Here is an 18,465-nt window from a genome sequence, read left to right on the forward strand (position 1 = left end):
TTGCTGCTTTCAAAACTTTTTGATGTTCTTCTGTATGCTTAACTTACTAAAAAGAGTATTAGCTGCTAAAATGGTTCTTAAGGCTGAGGTCATTTAAACAGGGGGTATAGACTTGGAATACTCTTTTAACCTATTGTGTTTGTTGCTGAGAAGCTCAGCATGAGCCAGTCATGTGTACTTGCAGCCCAGAAAGCCAGTATCTTTGTCTGCACCAAAAGCAGCATGACTAGTAGAGCAAAGGAGGTGATAATCCCCTCTCATGAGGCCCTGCATGGAGTACTGTGCTCAACTGTAGGGCCTCTTAAGGTAAGAAGGACATGGACCTGTCAGAATGGGTCCAGAGAAGGGCAATGAGGATGATCAGAGAACTGTGGTTTAACACATGACATGTACAAATTGAGGACTGATCTTTTGTTTTAGGCAGATTGCAATACAATTATATTTTAACATAGGATTGGAACAGGAATGGAGTTTTATTAAAGGTCATTGGAATTTTTTGGGATAAAGTATTGTAATCAGAAAAAAGAATTATACTGGTAATTTATTACATTGATAGTTTTGGGGGATTATATGTTATTTCCAGAATTAATGAAGATAATATCTCATGTACAAAATGGCACTTGCTGGAGACAAAAACAATAATCCAACAATTGGATTATTTGTTGCTAACTCTTTTGCCTGTGACACGTTTTTGCTATGCATATTTCTTGCTTATGGTGGAGAAGCAATGATGCTACTAAGCTTCCTTGATACTAAGTTTATCAGTGTCATTAAATACACAATATTACATGGATGAAACAGGAACGTGCCATGAAGCAGGGAGAGAAGACTGAGGAGAAGCTGTATGCAGGTTCTGTATGGTGTGTACATCCATTCAACTCTGTCTTATCAGTGCAGTGGGAGTCCAGGAGTCAAGATGACTCAGTTATACCGAGGTGATGAATGGGAATGTCGCACTGACTGTGCAGCTGTAAATATTTAATGAATATTTCCTATCTGGCGTTTCCAAGAAATGTGGCTTGCCCAAGGACTTGTGTATAGTTTTTCTTCCTCACTAATACTGTGCAAAGTACTGTCTGCTAGCATAATTCTCTGGATTCTATCTGCTCAATAGCATTGTGTATTAAGCAAAATAAATTGTATTTTATGAATTTCAGGTGGAAACTTTAAATGCTTGTTTTTATATTTTCCCATTAATCTAACCATTAGAAGGCCAACAGAAACAACACAAATAGTTATTGCTTTCCCCACGCATCCTAATAGCAACGTATGAGAGGAGTAGTGCAACTGTAATATGTAGGAATTTTTGTGCATGCCTGAGTGGAAATGTTTATCAAATGGCAAATATGAAAGTGTTATCTTATGAGATAGTAGACAGAAAAAGCTGCAGTTTTACTTTGCTAAACTTTTGCACATTTTTTCCTCCACATGAAATATTTCCACAGGAATGTACTGCTTGTGAAAGGTACTGGATCAACAGTTGCGGAGACTGAACTCCTCTACCTACAAGAAAGGTAACAGTAACTAGATTTCACCTTTAGAACACTGCATCTTGCTTCTTGATCTGGAAGGGCCTTTTCCAAGGTCAGAAGAGGAGTTTGGTACTCATGGCTTAGTCCTTTGTGCATCTGTAATGCAACTATCATAGAAGCTAGATAGATGTTAGTCACAGAGATCTTTTTTACGATGCCTGCTTGAATTTCTGATACTCAATTTTGGGGGAAAACAACTAACATTTCAGTGTTTTTTGTTGTTGTTGTTGTTGTTGTTGTTTTTTTTTTGCCAACAGGAGATGTATTCTCCCTCTTTTGGGGAGACTTTTTTTCTTGATAACGTCCCCTTCATAGTGGAGGAAAGAAAGGATGAACCAGCAGCAGTGTGGAATGGGGTGATGTCCAGACTTGGATTAGCAGTCATAATGAACGCCATCTCACTAACATCAAGATCTGAATAAAAGCTATGTGTTCTAATTCATGAGAGTTTGCAGTTCTTCTTGGTGCCTTCTGTAACAGCCTTTGTTTGAGTGCTGGTTAACTTCAGAAGTCTGTTGATCTTGCAGCTTTTATACAGCTGAGCAAGAAAAGTAAAACCTGTTGGATATGTTCCATTACATTAGCATTCTATTCCTTCAGAGATTTAATTCCTAAGAATTCTAAAATGCTTTCTATTGGTAATTTTCCCAAATGCCTTGGAAATCTTGGATCAGGCCTTTGATTTTATCAGCCATGTTGCTGAGAGTACAAGTCTTTTGTGAGTTTTAAAAGGAAAACCATTCTATCCTGATAACATTGTGACTGCTAGAGAGAAACAGATCTGCACCTCTATTAACGTATTAGAGATTCTTTGTTAAGATAATGTGTTTGGATTTGGGCCGTTTGGCAGTTATGGACATGGGCATGTAAATTTGTATGTATTTTTTCTGAAAAGAGCTAATTTTTAAAACTATGGACTATGGATCTTGCATGTATCCTTTTAGGTTTGTTGTTAGTGAAACACTATAAAGAATTAGACATCTATCAATACTAGTTCTATAATGTAGTTACTTGAAGCATGAATTTAAAAAAAATAACCAGTAGGTCCTTGGCTCTTGCACTCATTTAAGTTATCTCTTCAGTGAGAGGGATTTGCCTCCTTACAGTCCATCTCTTCATGTACCTTGCTTAAAACCTCATTAAAGAGCAGTGGTCAAGAATGTGCTAATAACATGCTAAATTTTATTACTTTTTGTCTTTCCTTTGTTCCTTTGAATTACCAGTTGGATATGCGTACTAGGTATCAATAACTAGTATGTGGATATTCATAATAAAACATTTGTATGTTACTTCTTGAGTGTTAAACAGTACAGCGGAAACGGCATCATGATGTGTCTTTGATGTTAGTTCTGACTTGTGCTGTGATTGTTAGGAAGAGCTGGTGTAAACAGTTCCCTTTGCACTCTTCTTGAATTTCCTCTTAATTGGAATTGTGATTTTTGTGCTGGCTACAGAAATTGAGCATTTGCAAAACTCTGGTATGCTTAGTGTAATGAGGTTTTGGAGTGGAATATGTTTGTATCAGGACCATTCAGGGAGAGAGGTTGTAACTTGGCTGTAAGCTCTTGAAAACCTCTGTAACTTGGGCCTGCATTCCCAGTTGTGCAAGATCTAAGCAGACAGCTTAGACAGCTTTTTTAGATCTTACTTTTACCACAAACTTTTTTATTTTTCTGGTTCATTTTCCTTATTTTTTGTTTTATCACCTCAATTGCTTCTCCAACCCACTCTTTCCCCCTATGAACAACTTGGTTTATCACTGTGTAACTCTAGGTTATCTCAAGCTCTAGGTATCAGATTAGAACTACGCAACAAATCATCTTCCCTTCCACTTTCTCATCCCGTACTGTCATCTCTTCAACATTTTTCCAGACGTACTGCTTTGGAGGGCTTCATGTGCTGAGATGGTAATGATGTTGAGAGAAGGAAGACCATGCAACACAGTGACAGAGTTGTCTCAAAAATCTCAGAGGTGGAATCCATGGGAGAGAGGCTGCCATTCTCTACTTTCTCCTCCACACCTCCCCAGTTTAGCTGTTGGTGTACATCTATGCACATGTTGGTGTGGAGTGTGAAATATCCATTTGATTCCTTCTTGTTTTGCCCAGTCCTGCACTTCCTTACATGAGAAATGGGAGCCATTATCATTTTGGATGACATCAGAGGTAGGTAAATTTTTAAACTAGGATGATAATCCTCTAATTGTATTTTGTCCATTTGCTTTTGGACACTTGGTTGCTACAAGGAAACCAGAAGCTACTTCCACTTTCGTAAGGTCATATCGATAACCTGCTGAGGATTTGAGTGGTCCAGTATAGTCAGTTATCCATGTAGACCGTAAGGTTTTCCCCTCACTAATGTGTAGGGGTGGTGCCTTAGCAGGATTTTCTGCTTGTGGTTTCAATCTGCACTGGGATCTAACTTCACAAGTTTTCCTGTTTATAGGCTTGCCTCTACTCTGTGCAGCAAAGTGCTTCCTTGCCTGTGTGACCTAAGTTCTGATGTAACCATTCTCCCAACTGATACCACTCAGGATCTAGGATAATTTTCCTAACTTGAGTTAACTCATCCACCATTAAATTCTATTTTGTGGCTGGCTGATTATCCTTAGCACGGGCTTTTACCCATCTGATCTTAAAAGGTGTTTTCCTGGCCATGTCTAGTAATAATTGCCAATCCTTTCTCCTCCAGACTTGGGATCTATTTACTCCCCAGTTCAGGGCTTCCCACTGACAGGGACACTATGTGACACCAGCCCACATAGTATAAGAATCTACATGTATGATTTTTGCTCCATTTTGTGCTGCTAGGACAGCTGCTCTTATTTTTCCTATTTGGGTACTGCCTTCACGTTCCTCTATTACATGCTTACCAGTGGTAATATCCAATACAACACCTTTATATTGTCATTTGCTGTTTTCCCTTTTGGCTGAAGCATCTGTGATGTTACTAGCCATCCTACTGACTATGCCAATTTGTCATGAATGGAGACTAAAGCACGTCATTTACAAGAGGAGGCAACGTTGGGAAAATTTCTGCTTCAGTAGGCTTGCTCAGTTATCTTTATCCCAAAATGAGACAGAAGAGATTTTAGCTTTCTTTATTCAAATAAAGGGAGAGTCTGTTAGGGGCATTTGCCCTGTAGGGTCTCTCAAAGTATAGGTGGACAAAGCCCCTCTTTTATCCCTATACCTTAACACTATAGTGAGCCCTCCACCCTTTCCCTATTGTCTGAGGTACTTGGGTTCACATTCTTTTTGGTTCACCTATGTGCTTATCCCCCCAGTAGGTACCCTCCTTTGTTTCCTTTGTTTGCGCATACTTTGTAATTTAGATCAGAGTTTTTTGTTTTGCTCAACTAGAGCTATCTTTGTATCCTTTTTGACAAAGTCTGTCCCTCTTTGTCCTGTCAAGCAAGATTCACAAGTAGTTGTTAAAGTCACAGAATCACAGAATGCCAGTGATTGGAAGGGACCTTGAAAGGTCATCTAGTCCAACCCCCCTGCTGGAGCAGCAACACCTAGATCAGGTCACACAGGAACGCATCCAGGTGGGTTTTGACCATCTCCAGAGAAGGAGACCCCACAACCTCTCTGGGCAGCCTGTGCCAGTGTTGTGTTACCCTCACCGTGAAGAAGTTTTTTCTCATATTTATGTGGAACCTCCTATGTTCCAGCTTGCACCCATTGCCCCTTGTCCTATCATTGGATGTCACTGAGAAGAGCCTGGCTCCTGACACTCGGCCTTTACATATTTATAAACGTTAATGAGGTCACCCCTCACTCTCCTCTTTTCCAGGAACCCAGCTCCCTCAGCCTTTCCTCGTAAGGGAGATGCTCCACTCCCTTAATCATCTTTGTGGCTCTGTGTGGGACTCTCTGAAGCAGTTGCCTATCCTTCTTGAACTGAGGGGCCCAGAACTGGACACAATATTCCAGATGCGGTCTCACCAGGGCAGAGTAGAGCGGGAGGAGAACCCCTCTCGACCTACTAACCACTCCCCTTCTAATACACCCCAGGATGCCATTGGCCTTCTTGGCCACCAGGGCACAGTGCTGACTCATGGTCATCCTGCTGTCCACCAGGACCCCCAGGTCCCTTTCCCCTACGCTGCTCTCCAACAGGTCAGTCCCCCAGCCTATTCTGGTACCTAAGGTTGTTCATGTCCAGATGCAAGACTACAGTTGCCATTGTTGTATTTCATTCAATGTCTCCCAGCCCATCTCTCCAGCCTGGTTAGGTCTCGCTGGATGGCAGCTCAGCCTTTTGGTGTGTCAGCCACTCCTCCCAGTTTGGTGTCATCAACAAACTTGCAGACAATGCACTCTATTCCCTCATCCAAGTTGTTGATGAGTATATTGAACAGTACTGGTCCCAGTACCGACCCTTGAGGGACTCCACTAGATACAGGCTTCCAGCTAGACTCTGTCCCATTGACCACAACTCTCTGGCTTCTTTCCTTCAGCCAGTCCACCTCACTACCCAATTGCCCCTTCACAGTACCTCGCCACCGTCTGAGTAAAAAATTTCTCTAATGTCCTAGTAGATGCTGAAGGAAACAGTAGTGCTTTGGCTTGAGCTTCCAAGAAAAAAAAAAATGGAACGTGGCTTTTCAGCATCCCGGATATTCATGTTTAGCTGCTTGGTGGTAACACTGCTTGTCTCTGTAACAGGAGGAAATAGGGAAGGAAGGGGCAGTCTTTTCCAGCTGTAGTAGGTTAGTAATGGACAAGAGGTTTCTTTGGTAGAGGGAGGGGCATGGTGCAGAGCTGGGGCTTTTAGAGTAAAAAATAAGCATCCACCGCAGTTCTGTAGTCATTTTTTGTCTAAACGTTGTGGCCAAAGCTGTGTAACAGGGAGGAATATCTTCTCAGTTTTCCCTGTAACATCACACAGTACAGCTTTTTATAGTGCTATTTGCAGGATAAGACAAAGAAGAACTCCTTTACAAAATGATTCACAGTTTCCTTGCAGCTTCAGTCCCTTCATGGCTTGAATTGGTGATCTTTCACCTTAGCCCAATTGTAGTAATAGTGCATATTTTATTATTTTTTTTTCTCTCCAGTTTTAATGAGCTGTGATAAATGTTTCTTTTTGCAAGACTGTTTTGCATCATTGCTGGTATGGAGTTTCTACTGGGCTTTACACTACCTGAGATAGTTACAAAAAAGATGAACCTACTCTGGAAGGTATGCAGTCAAAGCAGAAGACAAGATAGAAAAACACAGAAACCGTATGTCAGTAATTAGTAGTTGTAACATATATGCAATACAGTGACAGTACCCATTCTGCTTTGAGATCAATTGGATTGAGAGAGATGAAAAGCAAACAAGGTTCTGTACATAGCCTGTTTTTCACCCTCATAAATGGAATTACTAGTATACTGTACTTACAGGTAGAAACTTTGGACACGCAATCTTAAGGAACTAATGCATTTCCTAGCCTAAATACCAACAGGAAAAGGTGGTAGTGACCCACCTTCCCGGGTTGAATTGCCACAACTTTATTTTTCACATATGGAGCTCCCAGCAAGCTGCATGCAGCTCAAGATGCCAGCAACAGAAGTGAAGATAGTCACAGGAATTTAATGCTAAGGATCCCGTGTAGTCACAGTTTAGGTGACCAAAACTCACAGTGACATCAGTTCACTCTGTTCAGTGAATCTGAACTTTTCTGTATGGTAGAGGCAGGAGAAAAGTAAGAGTCAGGGGAATGCATATGTGATGCTTTGTGTGGTTCAGAGAGCTTTATTTTGCCAATGCATTTTGATTTCAGAGAAAAAAGAAGGTGCTCAAAGTTTCTAGGATGAGGCTGTCTCTCTGACTTTGGACCTGATGGGAGGAAGGAATGGAATGTATTCTTAAGGCAGCTAGATCTTGCAAAATTATGTTGTCATAGCTATCAACTTGTAATTAAATTTCTATAATCTATTTCCCTTAGCTGAAATGTCTGGTGTTTAATATCACTACATTCAGTGTCCCTTGGAGTGGAGCACACTGTACTGCATTGTTTCGTTTGTGTAGAGCTGGCAAGCAGGTCATAGTGTGTGTGTTTGCTTTGGTTGCCTGAAGGAGTTCAGCATCTTTTAATTACATGTTTTTATAAGTGTCCTTTAACAGATGTAACACTTAGGAGCTAGAATAGTTTGAGAAGCAGGCTGGTTTGGAGAGATTTGGAAACAGATGCTGTGAGCCCAGATTGGTGAGAACTTTCAGAGAGATAAAATTCATGCTCCTAGGCAGACCCACTCTGGAAAGTTTTTTCTACAGTTTCTACCTTCCACATTAGATATGGAAGTTCTTACTGTGTTTTGAATATATGCTTTCTCAGCACACCCCCATAGGAACAGAAATGCACCCCTTCTGATAAAACCTAGCACTGATTTTGTTAACAGCTACCTTCCTTGCATGCCTCTGAAGCCAAGAAATCTGACAGAGTAACAGTGTTCATTGTTCCTGATTCAGTCCCCCCTTTTCTGTATCCTGGGCAAATTCTTTTGCCTACAGTACCCCATTGTCCATTAATGTCTTCTTGAAGTATTTCCCTGTTTCCACCTGGTGTTTCATATGATGTCTCTTCCAGGTGGCATAATCGTCTAGACCTTTCCAGCAGCACCAGAAGGTACATTATACTAATATGCAAGTTAGAATTATTAAGAAGAATAACGTGATTTCAGCAACAAAGAGCTGTTTTAGCCAAGTGAAATTTGGGACCCAACAAGTAATCTTCTTCCATATATCACTGTATGTTATGTTAAGTGTGATACTTAGATTAAAAATCCCCCACCTCTTGACCAGAATGTGATTGGTTCCTAAGGTATATTACATTACCCACCTCCTATCCTTGTAGGATGAACCTAAGCCTAAAATTTTGTTGGATCTTGTCCATAAGTGCATTTCAACCTACTTCCTGATCCCGTCCATGCATTCTTTGACCAGTTTCTACTAATGATTCCGTATTGTGGTGTTTCCACCCCTCCCTGAGACATGACAGTGTAAACCCAACAATCTGAATGATTAAAGCTCTGCTCTGTTTTCTGAGTCATTCATACATGAGTGTTTTCTTGCCAAGTACAGACAATCCTTACAATCAGGAATTGTAAAAGCAATTTAAAATTAATCCACATTTTGCCTCTTCAGCCTTAGCTTCAAAGGTCCTTCTGTTTCAGAAATCCAAAGATGTCCTGGTGCTTTCTTCACTCGGGTGTAGTCAATCCAGGATGGCTGTTTCTTTATCTTGACTGCTGTGAAAGTTGTTAACGGGACTTGGAATGGACCACTCCACTTCCAAGGCTGACCTGAAAAATTTCTAATATACACCCAGTTCCCTGGATGTGAATTGGATGGTCCAATCCCCTACCTTGAGCAGATAACACTACTGATTGTCTGTAATTGTTGTCCTTGGGCTTCTACATATTGCCCTATTGTGTTTTTCCCTAGCTGTTTTAGATCCCCTTGCTCCAACAACTGATAGAGTCTACTATACAAGATTTCAAAAGGACTCAAATTCTCTTTAGATCATGGTTTTACCCTAATTCTCCTTAAGGCTATAGGGAGTGCTTGATACCAATATAAATTAGCTTCCTGACAAATCTTAGCTATTTGATGTTTTATCAATTGATTCATCTTTTCCACTTGCCTCCTTGCTTGTGGTCAATAGGGTGTGTGCAATTGCCAATCAGTTCCCAGCATTTTACTGACTTGTACCACTTGCCCACAAAAGCGAGTACCCCTGTCTGACAATATCATGACAGGTACCCAAATTGGGGTATTATTTCATTTAATAACACTCTTAGAACAAATAACGCAAGAGAAGTTATACAAGGAAAATCTTCTGGCCAACCTGAAAAGTGTCTGTCAGCACCAGTGAGTACTGATACCCCCCTTTTCTAGGAAGTTCTGAGAAATCTGTCTGCCATTGCTGTCCTGGAATGTTCCCTTTCCTGATAGACTCCACTTGTACCCTGTTCCTGGTATTAGGATTGTTCTTCAAACAGATTTCACATTGTTGAGTAACCTGTTTCAGTGTGGTGTACGGATTACGACCACCAGTGTTGAACCAGTATTCAAATACTTATAAAGAGTGTCTGCTTCCCTTTGTGTTTTATTATGTTCCTTTAGAACCAATTTCCATAAGATACTAAAGGACATGACAATGCGCCCATCAGGTGTATATGCCCATCCACTGGTTTGCTCCTTTCTTTCTAAATCATTAATTAAATTCCTATCTTCTTTAGAATATTTTACAGGTTCTGACTCAAGTTCATTGATTTGAAGTTTACTGTCTGGAATTAAAGTCAGTTCACCAATTTCTTTTCCTTCAGCTGCCTGTTTTGCTGCCTGATCCATCATCTTATTTCCAATTTCCTGTACAGTGTTACCTTTCTGATGTCCTTTACAATAGATGCATGATTTCTTCGGCATGCTTAATTTGTTTTCCTTATGTGCTCTTTCCAAATGGTACCATGAGCATGTATCACCCCAAATGCATATTTAGAATCTGTCCATATATTTATCCTCTTTCCGTTTGCTAGTTCTAAAGCTCTTGTCAAGGCAGTTATTTGATCCTTCTGAGCAGAAATCCCCACAGGTAATGGTTTTGCTTTGATGACCTTGTCAGTAGTAGTTAATGCATATCCTACCTTATGGATTCCTTGCGTCACAAAACTGCTTCCATTGGTGAACCAGGAATCCTCAGCATCATCCTATGGTTCCTTCTTTCTGTCTGGCTAACTGACATAGACAGTCTCCAAGCAGTCACACACTACCAGCTCGGAGGTGGCTCCACATCTGTGGTGTGGACATTCAGCAAATCGCTTCCTTTCATTCTGTTCCAAGTTATCTTTTTCCTCCCAAGATCCTGAATCTAAGGTAAATCACTTGCTGCTGGATCAATGGAGCTTTCTGTTGAGAAACTTAAAAACCATTTATACCAAGAAAATTCAGCAAACTCACAGTCCATTGTACACAGTCCTTTTTTGTTACTGTGGCATCCAGGTACTGCAGTAAAGTTCCACCTTGGGATGGAGGAACCCAAGTCTCAAGCTCACGAGCTGACTTGGTTCTCAAAAATCATTGGGCTGTTCTTACAACACTGTCCAGGTTAACTGAGTCTTTTCTCCCCATATTGGGGTTTCCCTACTCAAAGGCAAGTAACTTTAGACTTCCTTTGGCCAAACCAGGCAGAAAAAGGTGTCCTTCAAATCCAGAACGGTAAACCACACATGCTCATTCCTCAACTTGATTAATAAAGTGTATGGATTTGCCACCACTGGGTGTATATCTTCAACAATTCTATTAATTGCCCTCAAATCTTGCACCAAGCGATAGCTCTTGTAATCCAATTTTTCACCAGCAAGATTAGGGTGTTGCATTTGGATTCACACTCAATTAATAATCCGAACTCCAAAAGTTATCTATTATTTCTTTTATCCCTTTACGATCTTGCATCCTCAAAGGGCACTGCTTTACCCTGACTGAGCTGGCTCCTGCTTTTAACTTAACTTCTATTGGGGCTGCAATTTTGGCTCTGCCAGGCGTCCCTAATGCCCGCACTCCTGGATATACCTGATTCAGGATTTCTGTAACTTTTGGGGATATAACATTGTTTTCCCTGTGTGTGTTAAAGCCAGAGTTAAAATTTCAATCAGTTGGTCTTCCCTGAACCTTAGCTCCAATTTTCCTTTATTGAATTTAATCTCTGCATCCATTTGTTCTAATAAGTCTTGCCCGAGTAATGGTTTTAGAGAACCTGGCATGTGCAAGGATTTATGTATTCCTACTTGTTTTCCCATCCTGTATTTAATTGGTCTCGAAAAAGTAAGCTTTTTCTTGTTGGCCAGTAGCTCCTACTACTGTTACAAAATCAGCATCTACAGGTAATAATTCTTGATGTAGCACAGAGTAAGAGGCACCTGTTTCCACCAGAAAATAAACCTCTTTACCCTGCTCCCCTAGCTGCAATTTAACCAGTGGGTCTGCTAGGGTAAAATTCCCAGGTTCCCGCCATTCAGCTTTTGCGATCAGAGGCGATTCCCTCCCTCTCACCCTGGGACAGCTTCTCAACCAATGTCCCATTTCCCTGCTGTTTGCACACTGCTTTCTGTCCAGTGGGGATGGGAACCTCCCTGGGACCTTCCAGGCCCACCTCCCACCTCTTCCTGAGGGGGGATCTCTGGGTCCTCAGGCCCTGCTCTAGTGCAACAACAGTAGCAGCTGCTGTTGTTCTTCTCAGTTTCCTTCTTTCGTTACTATCTCTGTTCCTCAGTTATATTTTCCTCAGCCTGTGCCTTTCCCAAACCTTTTTTTACTTTCATCATTACAAACTGGCTTTGTTCTCTTTGATCTTCCAGGCACCTCTCCTGCCTATGAAAGGCCCTATCTTTAAAATTGTATTTTTCCCTCCAATTCCTCCAACCAATCCCAACCAGTTAAGGCCTTTGGCCCTCCTAGTAAATACAAAAACTGATGCATTCTATTTCAAACTCACCTCCACCCCCCGGAGGCTTCCAGTGCTAACACTGGGATATCGGATTTTGTAGATATCTGCAGATGAAGCACTCTGTGTTGGACAATTGACCCTCCTCTAATTGCTAGGTAATGGAGTCTGCTGGCTTCCTCAAGGCAGGCTTGTACACTGTATTCCTTCAGGGAGAGCCGTAACCAATACCCCTAGCAAGAGGGGAACTTCATTTGTTAATTAATTCTAGTTCTCAAACTCACCGTTTTTCTTTAACCCTTTTTCTGTTTTTTTTTTTTTCCTTTCCCTTTTTTCTTTTTTTTTCCCCACAATTCCACTATTAGTACTATCAATTACAATTCCATATATACCATCAATTATACTTCCACATGCCATCAATTACACTTCCATATACCATTAAAATCAAGAATTCCATTTACCATCAATTAAGCTTCCATATACCATCAAAGCAGTTTGTTCCACCCCCTTCAAAACCCACAAACAATACAGTTCTTCAACCTCCATAAACACCCAGCACTTAGTCTCACATTTAGGATGCTCAGTTATAAGAACTGATCCTGTTGCTTCATTTATGTTTCCAGTTTCTTATTCAGTGTTCCCCCTGTCTCACCGGTGATGTCCTTCCAGTGAGCCAAAATACAACACAGAGAGCTCTTCTTTGGAATTTCCTTAGACACTCTCTGTCCCATGATAACCTTTTATATTTCTGCCGATTCTAGTTTTGGACAAAAGTCCTTCTGGTGTGGAAGGACATTTAACAATCAGCAAGACAACAACAATAATCAATACAGCTTCCACAACCAAGAAAACCAGTTCAGACATTTACTCCTTCCACATATTCCCACTTGTCACTTTTCCTCCCAAGTCCCTTCTGACAGTATAGTGACCCATTTTATTCCAGACTGTAAATGTCCTACCCAATGCAGCCACTGTGCCAGGGCCTTACCCACATTAACTTTCAGACAGATTCATGGTTTCTGTCCTGTGCTGAAAATTACGGTTTTGGTGCCTTCAGGGCTGATACGTAGTATTACAGCCATGTACTCTGCAGCGCCAACCAGGCCTTTATTCAGAGAAAAGAATCCAGACTTAAGGAATACCTTTATTGAGAGGATCTTCTCTGCTCCCATGTGATCCACCCGAGAGTTGGAGTTCCTCCCGGACAAGCTGCCGGTGGGCCCAGGGAGTCTGCCTCTCAGCAGAGCAGAGATTCTCCTGGCTGGCTCGCCAGTCGAAGCTGAGAAACCCGACAGAGTAACTTGACATGCCAATGGGTTATGTCAAGCAGGTATTCCCTTTATAACAGCGCTGGGTGCATGGGGGATCACTCCACCGAACATGCATACCGAGGAAAGCAGCAACTACACATTTATAAGCATAGCATTTACATATTCATCACATTTCCGACAAATTGGTTGCATATGCATTGGATTTCCAAGAACTCATTAACATGTTGTCCTGCCCTTCTGAGCATGCTTCATAAAATGTGGGGAGGGTCTCTGGGCCCCATCTGGTGGTTGTTGGATGAAGACTAGTAGTCATCCTTGCTGTGAGCTTCTTACCTTCAGGGAGCCTTGCAGCCCAGACTAGTTTCTGCTGGTATTGTGCTGAGGCATCTGTTCTACTTTCTTATCTTTACTTACAGCAAGTTATCTCGGCCTCCGCATTCTGTCCTTAAGCCTACATTTACGCATATGTTCTGTCCTTCAGTTAATGTCTGCACAAGTTATGTGATAAAGTTGTTCATTGTTCCTGATTCACCTGACACTGCACTTCTCTTTTGCATAGAAAAGGTGTTCAGGATGGAGATGGCACTGAACTGATGCATGAGAAATATTCTTAGAGCTTGCCTATTGTGTTTGTTCATTCTGTTTCGTTTGTGCAGAAATGGTTTTATCACAAGCACCTAGTGCCACAGTGCCTGGTGTTTGAATGACAAGGTGAAAGATGAATTTCAGTGTGCAGAAGTCACTTCTAACTGTACTTACTTTGGATCATATTTTGCCAAGTGCATTCTAGATCCATTAACTACCTGTAGAGTGGGAAGCACTTAATTAAAAAAAAAAATCAAACCAAAATATGGTAGTCATGTATTAACAAATACAATGCAAATCAGCAGATCAGAGATCACTTTTTAAAAATTTCTGTTGTTATACATAAAATATACAGGATAGAAGGTGACATATTGACGTATCTTACCACATTTTAATGATCTAGTTTATCTGTGGGTAAGTAAGTCAGTTTTGATGGGTGAAAACATACCCAAGAGGTTAGAGTTAGTTTTCTTAAGTCTGTGTTTCCCTCTGCTGGATTGTAGTTAAAACTGCCAACTTTTTTATTTTCTCATAATCAATCTTCTGAAGTTACTGCTTCCTTGTACTTCCAGGTGAAACATTTGAACAGTCTTCTTCAGTGGTCACATCAATAGGGATAATCAACTTATTTTGTAAAAATATCTTTAAATAAATACAATAAATAAATACGAGTTTGCAACAGTAAGGGAAAGACACAAGACACTTAGAAATATTTTAAGATAAAACTAAAATATTTCATTGAAATATTAAAAATAAATAATTCCAATATAATTATCAACTGAAATAAAATAGATGTAATTGATTTTATTCTCCATGTGTCAAGAAGTATTAGATGGAGTTTTTCTTTGAGATGAAAGTTACGACTAAAACTACAACTAGGAAAATATGAACTGGACATGGGAAGAAGATACTAATTGTGAAAGTAATGCAGCACTGGAGCTGGTGTCTGAAGGGGCTGTGGAATCTCCATGCCTGGACACTGTCCAGATTTAGCTGGTCTGGAGTAGCCTGAACTAGATGTCAAGTTGGCCCTGCTTTAAAGCAGTATATTGGACTAGAATGACTTGCCTATTTTCCTGCATATGGTATACAGGCTAACCTATGTGGGGAGTGGGCAGACTGAAGAGATGTAGTAACAAAACTTTCAAAGTTTCCAATTTTTATTCAAGTGGAGTAATTAGTAATACTTTGCTAAAGCTCTGACTAATAATACTTTTTGAAAATTCATATTACTCTTTGGCGTGATTAGCTGGTGTGGTTTATAAAATACGTCTAAACATTTATTATACTGCATGTTAAGATTAAAAAAGTAATTGAAATTACAAGTGTTGCTGTCTTGTAAGTCCCTCTTACCAATTTTAATTTGTAGAACTGCTATACATTAAAAATAAAAAGGAAACAAAGGCGCTGGGTTGCATAGATTTAGTAACAGTACTGATTTCCTGAAACTTGGGTGAAGTTACTGCACACGTATGCTTACATAATTAGAATCTAACGTGATACTTCACATCTTCCTTAGAGACAGCAATAGCTAATAACTGTGATGTCCTCATGTAAGATTCCATGATTATGTAGTCTGAATTGTCCACATTAAATCTTTAAAATTTGTTCACAAGGACTTTAAAATGTGCTTTTTCTACCTTACCTAGATTTTTATGCCTACAGTGAAACTTAGATCTGTTTTGCAGGTGTAAGTTTAAACTTGTAGCTGAAAAAGAGTTGGTACAAAGCTATTCCAAAGCTTTTTGAAATGCCATTGAAGTTTTAAGTACAGTCCAGTTTTAAGCCCTTACAGCTTTCCTGCTAGATGTTTTTAATCTGTGTATGTGACTCAGATGAAATTGCAGTCTAGGTATGGTAGAGGGATCTGCAAAAGTCATGCTTCATGATGCTTCATGCCTGAGGTGCTCAAGAGGATGAAGTCATGGAAATGTATGCCAGATACTTGTCACCTAAAGTTTTGTTACGCTATGTTGAGCATCTTGCTATCTATCTTAATAGGACTAGAGCATAAGATCTGCTGACTATGACCCACATATGGCCCAGCAACACCTTTTACTCCAAAATTGCCAAATGGCGGAGGAAGAAGTGGTGGTGTTCCCTCTCAGGGAAATCCATGTCTGAAGTGAACCTCCTTGTGACCAAAGACAAGACCAAAGAACACTTGCTCTTGTTTAACTTCATGCAGTTGGTGATTGCCCAGCCCTCTAATTTGTCTAGATCTCTCTGCAAGGCTTCTCCACCCTCAAGGGAGTCGGCAGTTTCTCCAAATTTAGTATAATCAGCAAACATGCTCTAAACATTTTCTAGTCCTAAATCCAAGTTCTTTATGAAAACATTAAGAAGAACTGACCCTAAAACGGAGCCCCGAGGAACCCTGCTTGTGATTAGCTGCCAGGCTGATGTAACTCCATTTACTATAACCCCTTCGGCCTGACCCATCAGTCAGTTGCTTACCCATCACGTTATGTTTTTATCTAGCTGTATGCTGGACATTTTGTCCAAAAGGATATCGTGAGAAACAGTATCAAAGGGTTCACTGAAATCCAAAAAGATAACATCAGTTGGCTTCCCTTAGTCAACTAGATGGGTGACCCTGTCATAAAAGGAAATTAAGTTAATTAGACATGGCCGTCTCCTCATGAAACTGTGTTGGCTGTGACCAATGACTGCATTGTCCTTCAGGTGTTTTTCAATAACTCTCAGCATGATTTTCTCCATAATTTTACTGAGCAGTGAAGTGAGACTGACAGGCTTATAATTAACAGGGTCTTCTTTCTTGCCCTTCTTGAAAATTGGAAAATTCCAGGTTGGCTGGGAGTTAAATGTTCCTGCAGTCACAGTCCTCAAACTTGGGGCACCTGAAGTGCCAGAGTCCATCATCAGTGCTGAAGATGGAGGCAAAGAAGGCATTAAATGTCTCTGCTTTGTCTATGTCCCTGTTTGTAAGGTGACCATTCTCATCAAGTGATGAACAGATGTTCTCTCCCATCCTACTTCTCTTGTTAACATATTAAAAAAAAAAACAAAACACCTCTTTATTGTCCCCCACAGTATTGGCCAGCTTCAACTCCAACTGACCTTTGGCCACACAATTTTTCACCATGCAAAGGCAAACAGACTCTCTGTAGTCTTCCCATGTTGCCTGACCTTGTTTCCAGAGGCCATACACTTTCTTTCTCTGCCTGAGCTCTAGAAGAAGATCCTTGATCAGCCAAGCTAGCTTTCTGCTCCGCCTGCTTGGCTTCTGATGTTTTGGAATTTCCTGTTCCTGTCCTCTCCAGAAGTGATACTTAAAAAGCAACCAGTACTGATAGACTCCAATGCCTTTAAAAACAGTTTCCCAGGGGACCTTGCCAACTAGCTTCCTGAGTAGCCTGAAATCTGCTCTCCCTGTATCCAGGGTTGAGGCTTCAATGGTAGTTTTCTTCCTATCAAAGATTTTTAATTCAACCATATCATGATCACTATGGCCAAGACAGCCACCAGTTGCCACCTCAACCACAAGATTATCTCTGTTCACAAGCAACAGGTCTAGGAGAGTACCATTCCTCGTTGTCTCCCTTACTACCAGGAAGTTGTCATCAACATGTTTTAAGAGTTTCCTGGACCTGTTTCTATTAGCTGTGTGACATTCCTAGTTAATGTCTGGCAAATTAAAGATGAGGGCAGTTGATCTAGTGTTATCTCTTAGTTCCTTAAAGAATAATTCATTGATGTCATCATCGATGAGCAGTCTAATCCCACAATGACATTTGCCTTATATACTTGTCCCTTTGTCTTTACCCAGAGGTTCTCAACTGTGTCATAACCAACTGATAGCTCCATACAATCCAGCCCCTCCATTACATACAGCACTACACCCCCACCTCCCTGCTCTGCCTGTATCTTCTGAAAAGCCTGTAACCGTCCATCACAGCATGGAATCCTGGGAAAAAAAGTATACAACACAGTGCTCAGCTAATAGCAGTACTTTCCACTTAACTTTAGTAGTTTTTTTTTTTTTTAATATTCTGTTCATGCAATCAACAGGAGTCAGTATTGCTACCCCAAATAATGGTATGTTGCTGAATTTAGAATTACTATTCCATCAAGGTGAATAGTCCTCAGCTCATGGTGCGGAGCATATCTGAACATCTACTGAAACAGCTCATATTGCAGGTCCCTTGAGAAAACTACTTACAAAGTTTTTTGTTGCCAGAACTTAAACACTGTTAAGTGGAAATAGTTGTCAGAACCAAAAAGCAAGCGTCTTAAACCATCTTCACTTTCAGCAACTCTGGAGTGTTTGCCATTGTCAGAACAGGTGAATGTATTTTAAAATAGAACAGAGGTGCATTTGACAACACTATCTGCTTGTCACCTACCAGTACAATATTATTCCAGTCTCTCAGACCAAGTCTTTGTTGCCTGTGTTCCATATACAGGTCTTCAGGTCTTTCAACACTTGACAGAATCATTGTTTAAACCTTTATTTTCTTCTTCAGTCTGTTATTTAACCATGAAGGCAACTTTTTAGTGGCATTATTCCAACCTACAAGCTATATGTCGGTCTTTCTAGTCAAAGTATGGTCTTCAAATCAATGAAATATTGTCCCACCTGTATTAAAAAAATAAAAAATAAAAATCGGTGCCAGATT

At 40.5% G+C, this 18,465-nt stretch overlaps 1 protein-coding gene across 11 annotated transcripts in view; it reads left to right on the forward strand.

Moving 5' to 3' along the window:
- Positions 1-18,465, forward strand: part of RIMKLB (ribosomal modification protein rimK like family member B) — an 89,958-nt gene that overhangs the window by 67,069 nt on the left and 4,424 nt on the right. For 10 of the 11 annotated variants that reach the window (XM_021394538.1, XM_021394529.1, XM_021394607.1 and 7 more), the window contains 2 exons: positions 1,446-1,514; positions 1,790-1,974. Coding sequence is in view for 2 of the 11 variants with exons in the window: in XM_021394609.1 (XP_021250284.1) it covers positions 1,446-1,493 (48 nt within the window). In the remaining 9 variants the exon portion in view is untranslated. Of the gene's footprint in view, positions 1-1,445; positions 1,515-1,789; positions 1,975-3,404; positions 3,698-18,465 lie in introns of those variants that run through there. The other variant, XM_021394619.1, reaches the window with a different exon arrangement.

The sequence above is a fragment of the Numida meleagris genome, chromosome 1 (assembly GCF_002078875.1).
Source record: "Numida meleagris isolate 19003 breed g44 Domestic line chromosome 1, NumMel1.0, whole genome shotgun sequence".
Lineage (NCBI taxonomy): Eukaryota > Metazoa > Chordata > Aves > Galliformes > Numididae > Numida > Numida meleagris.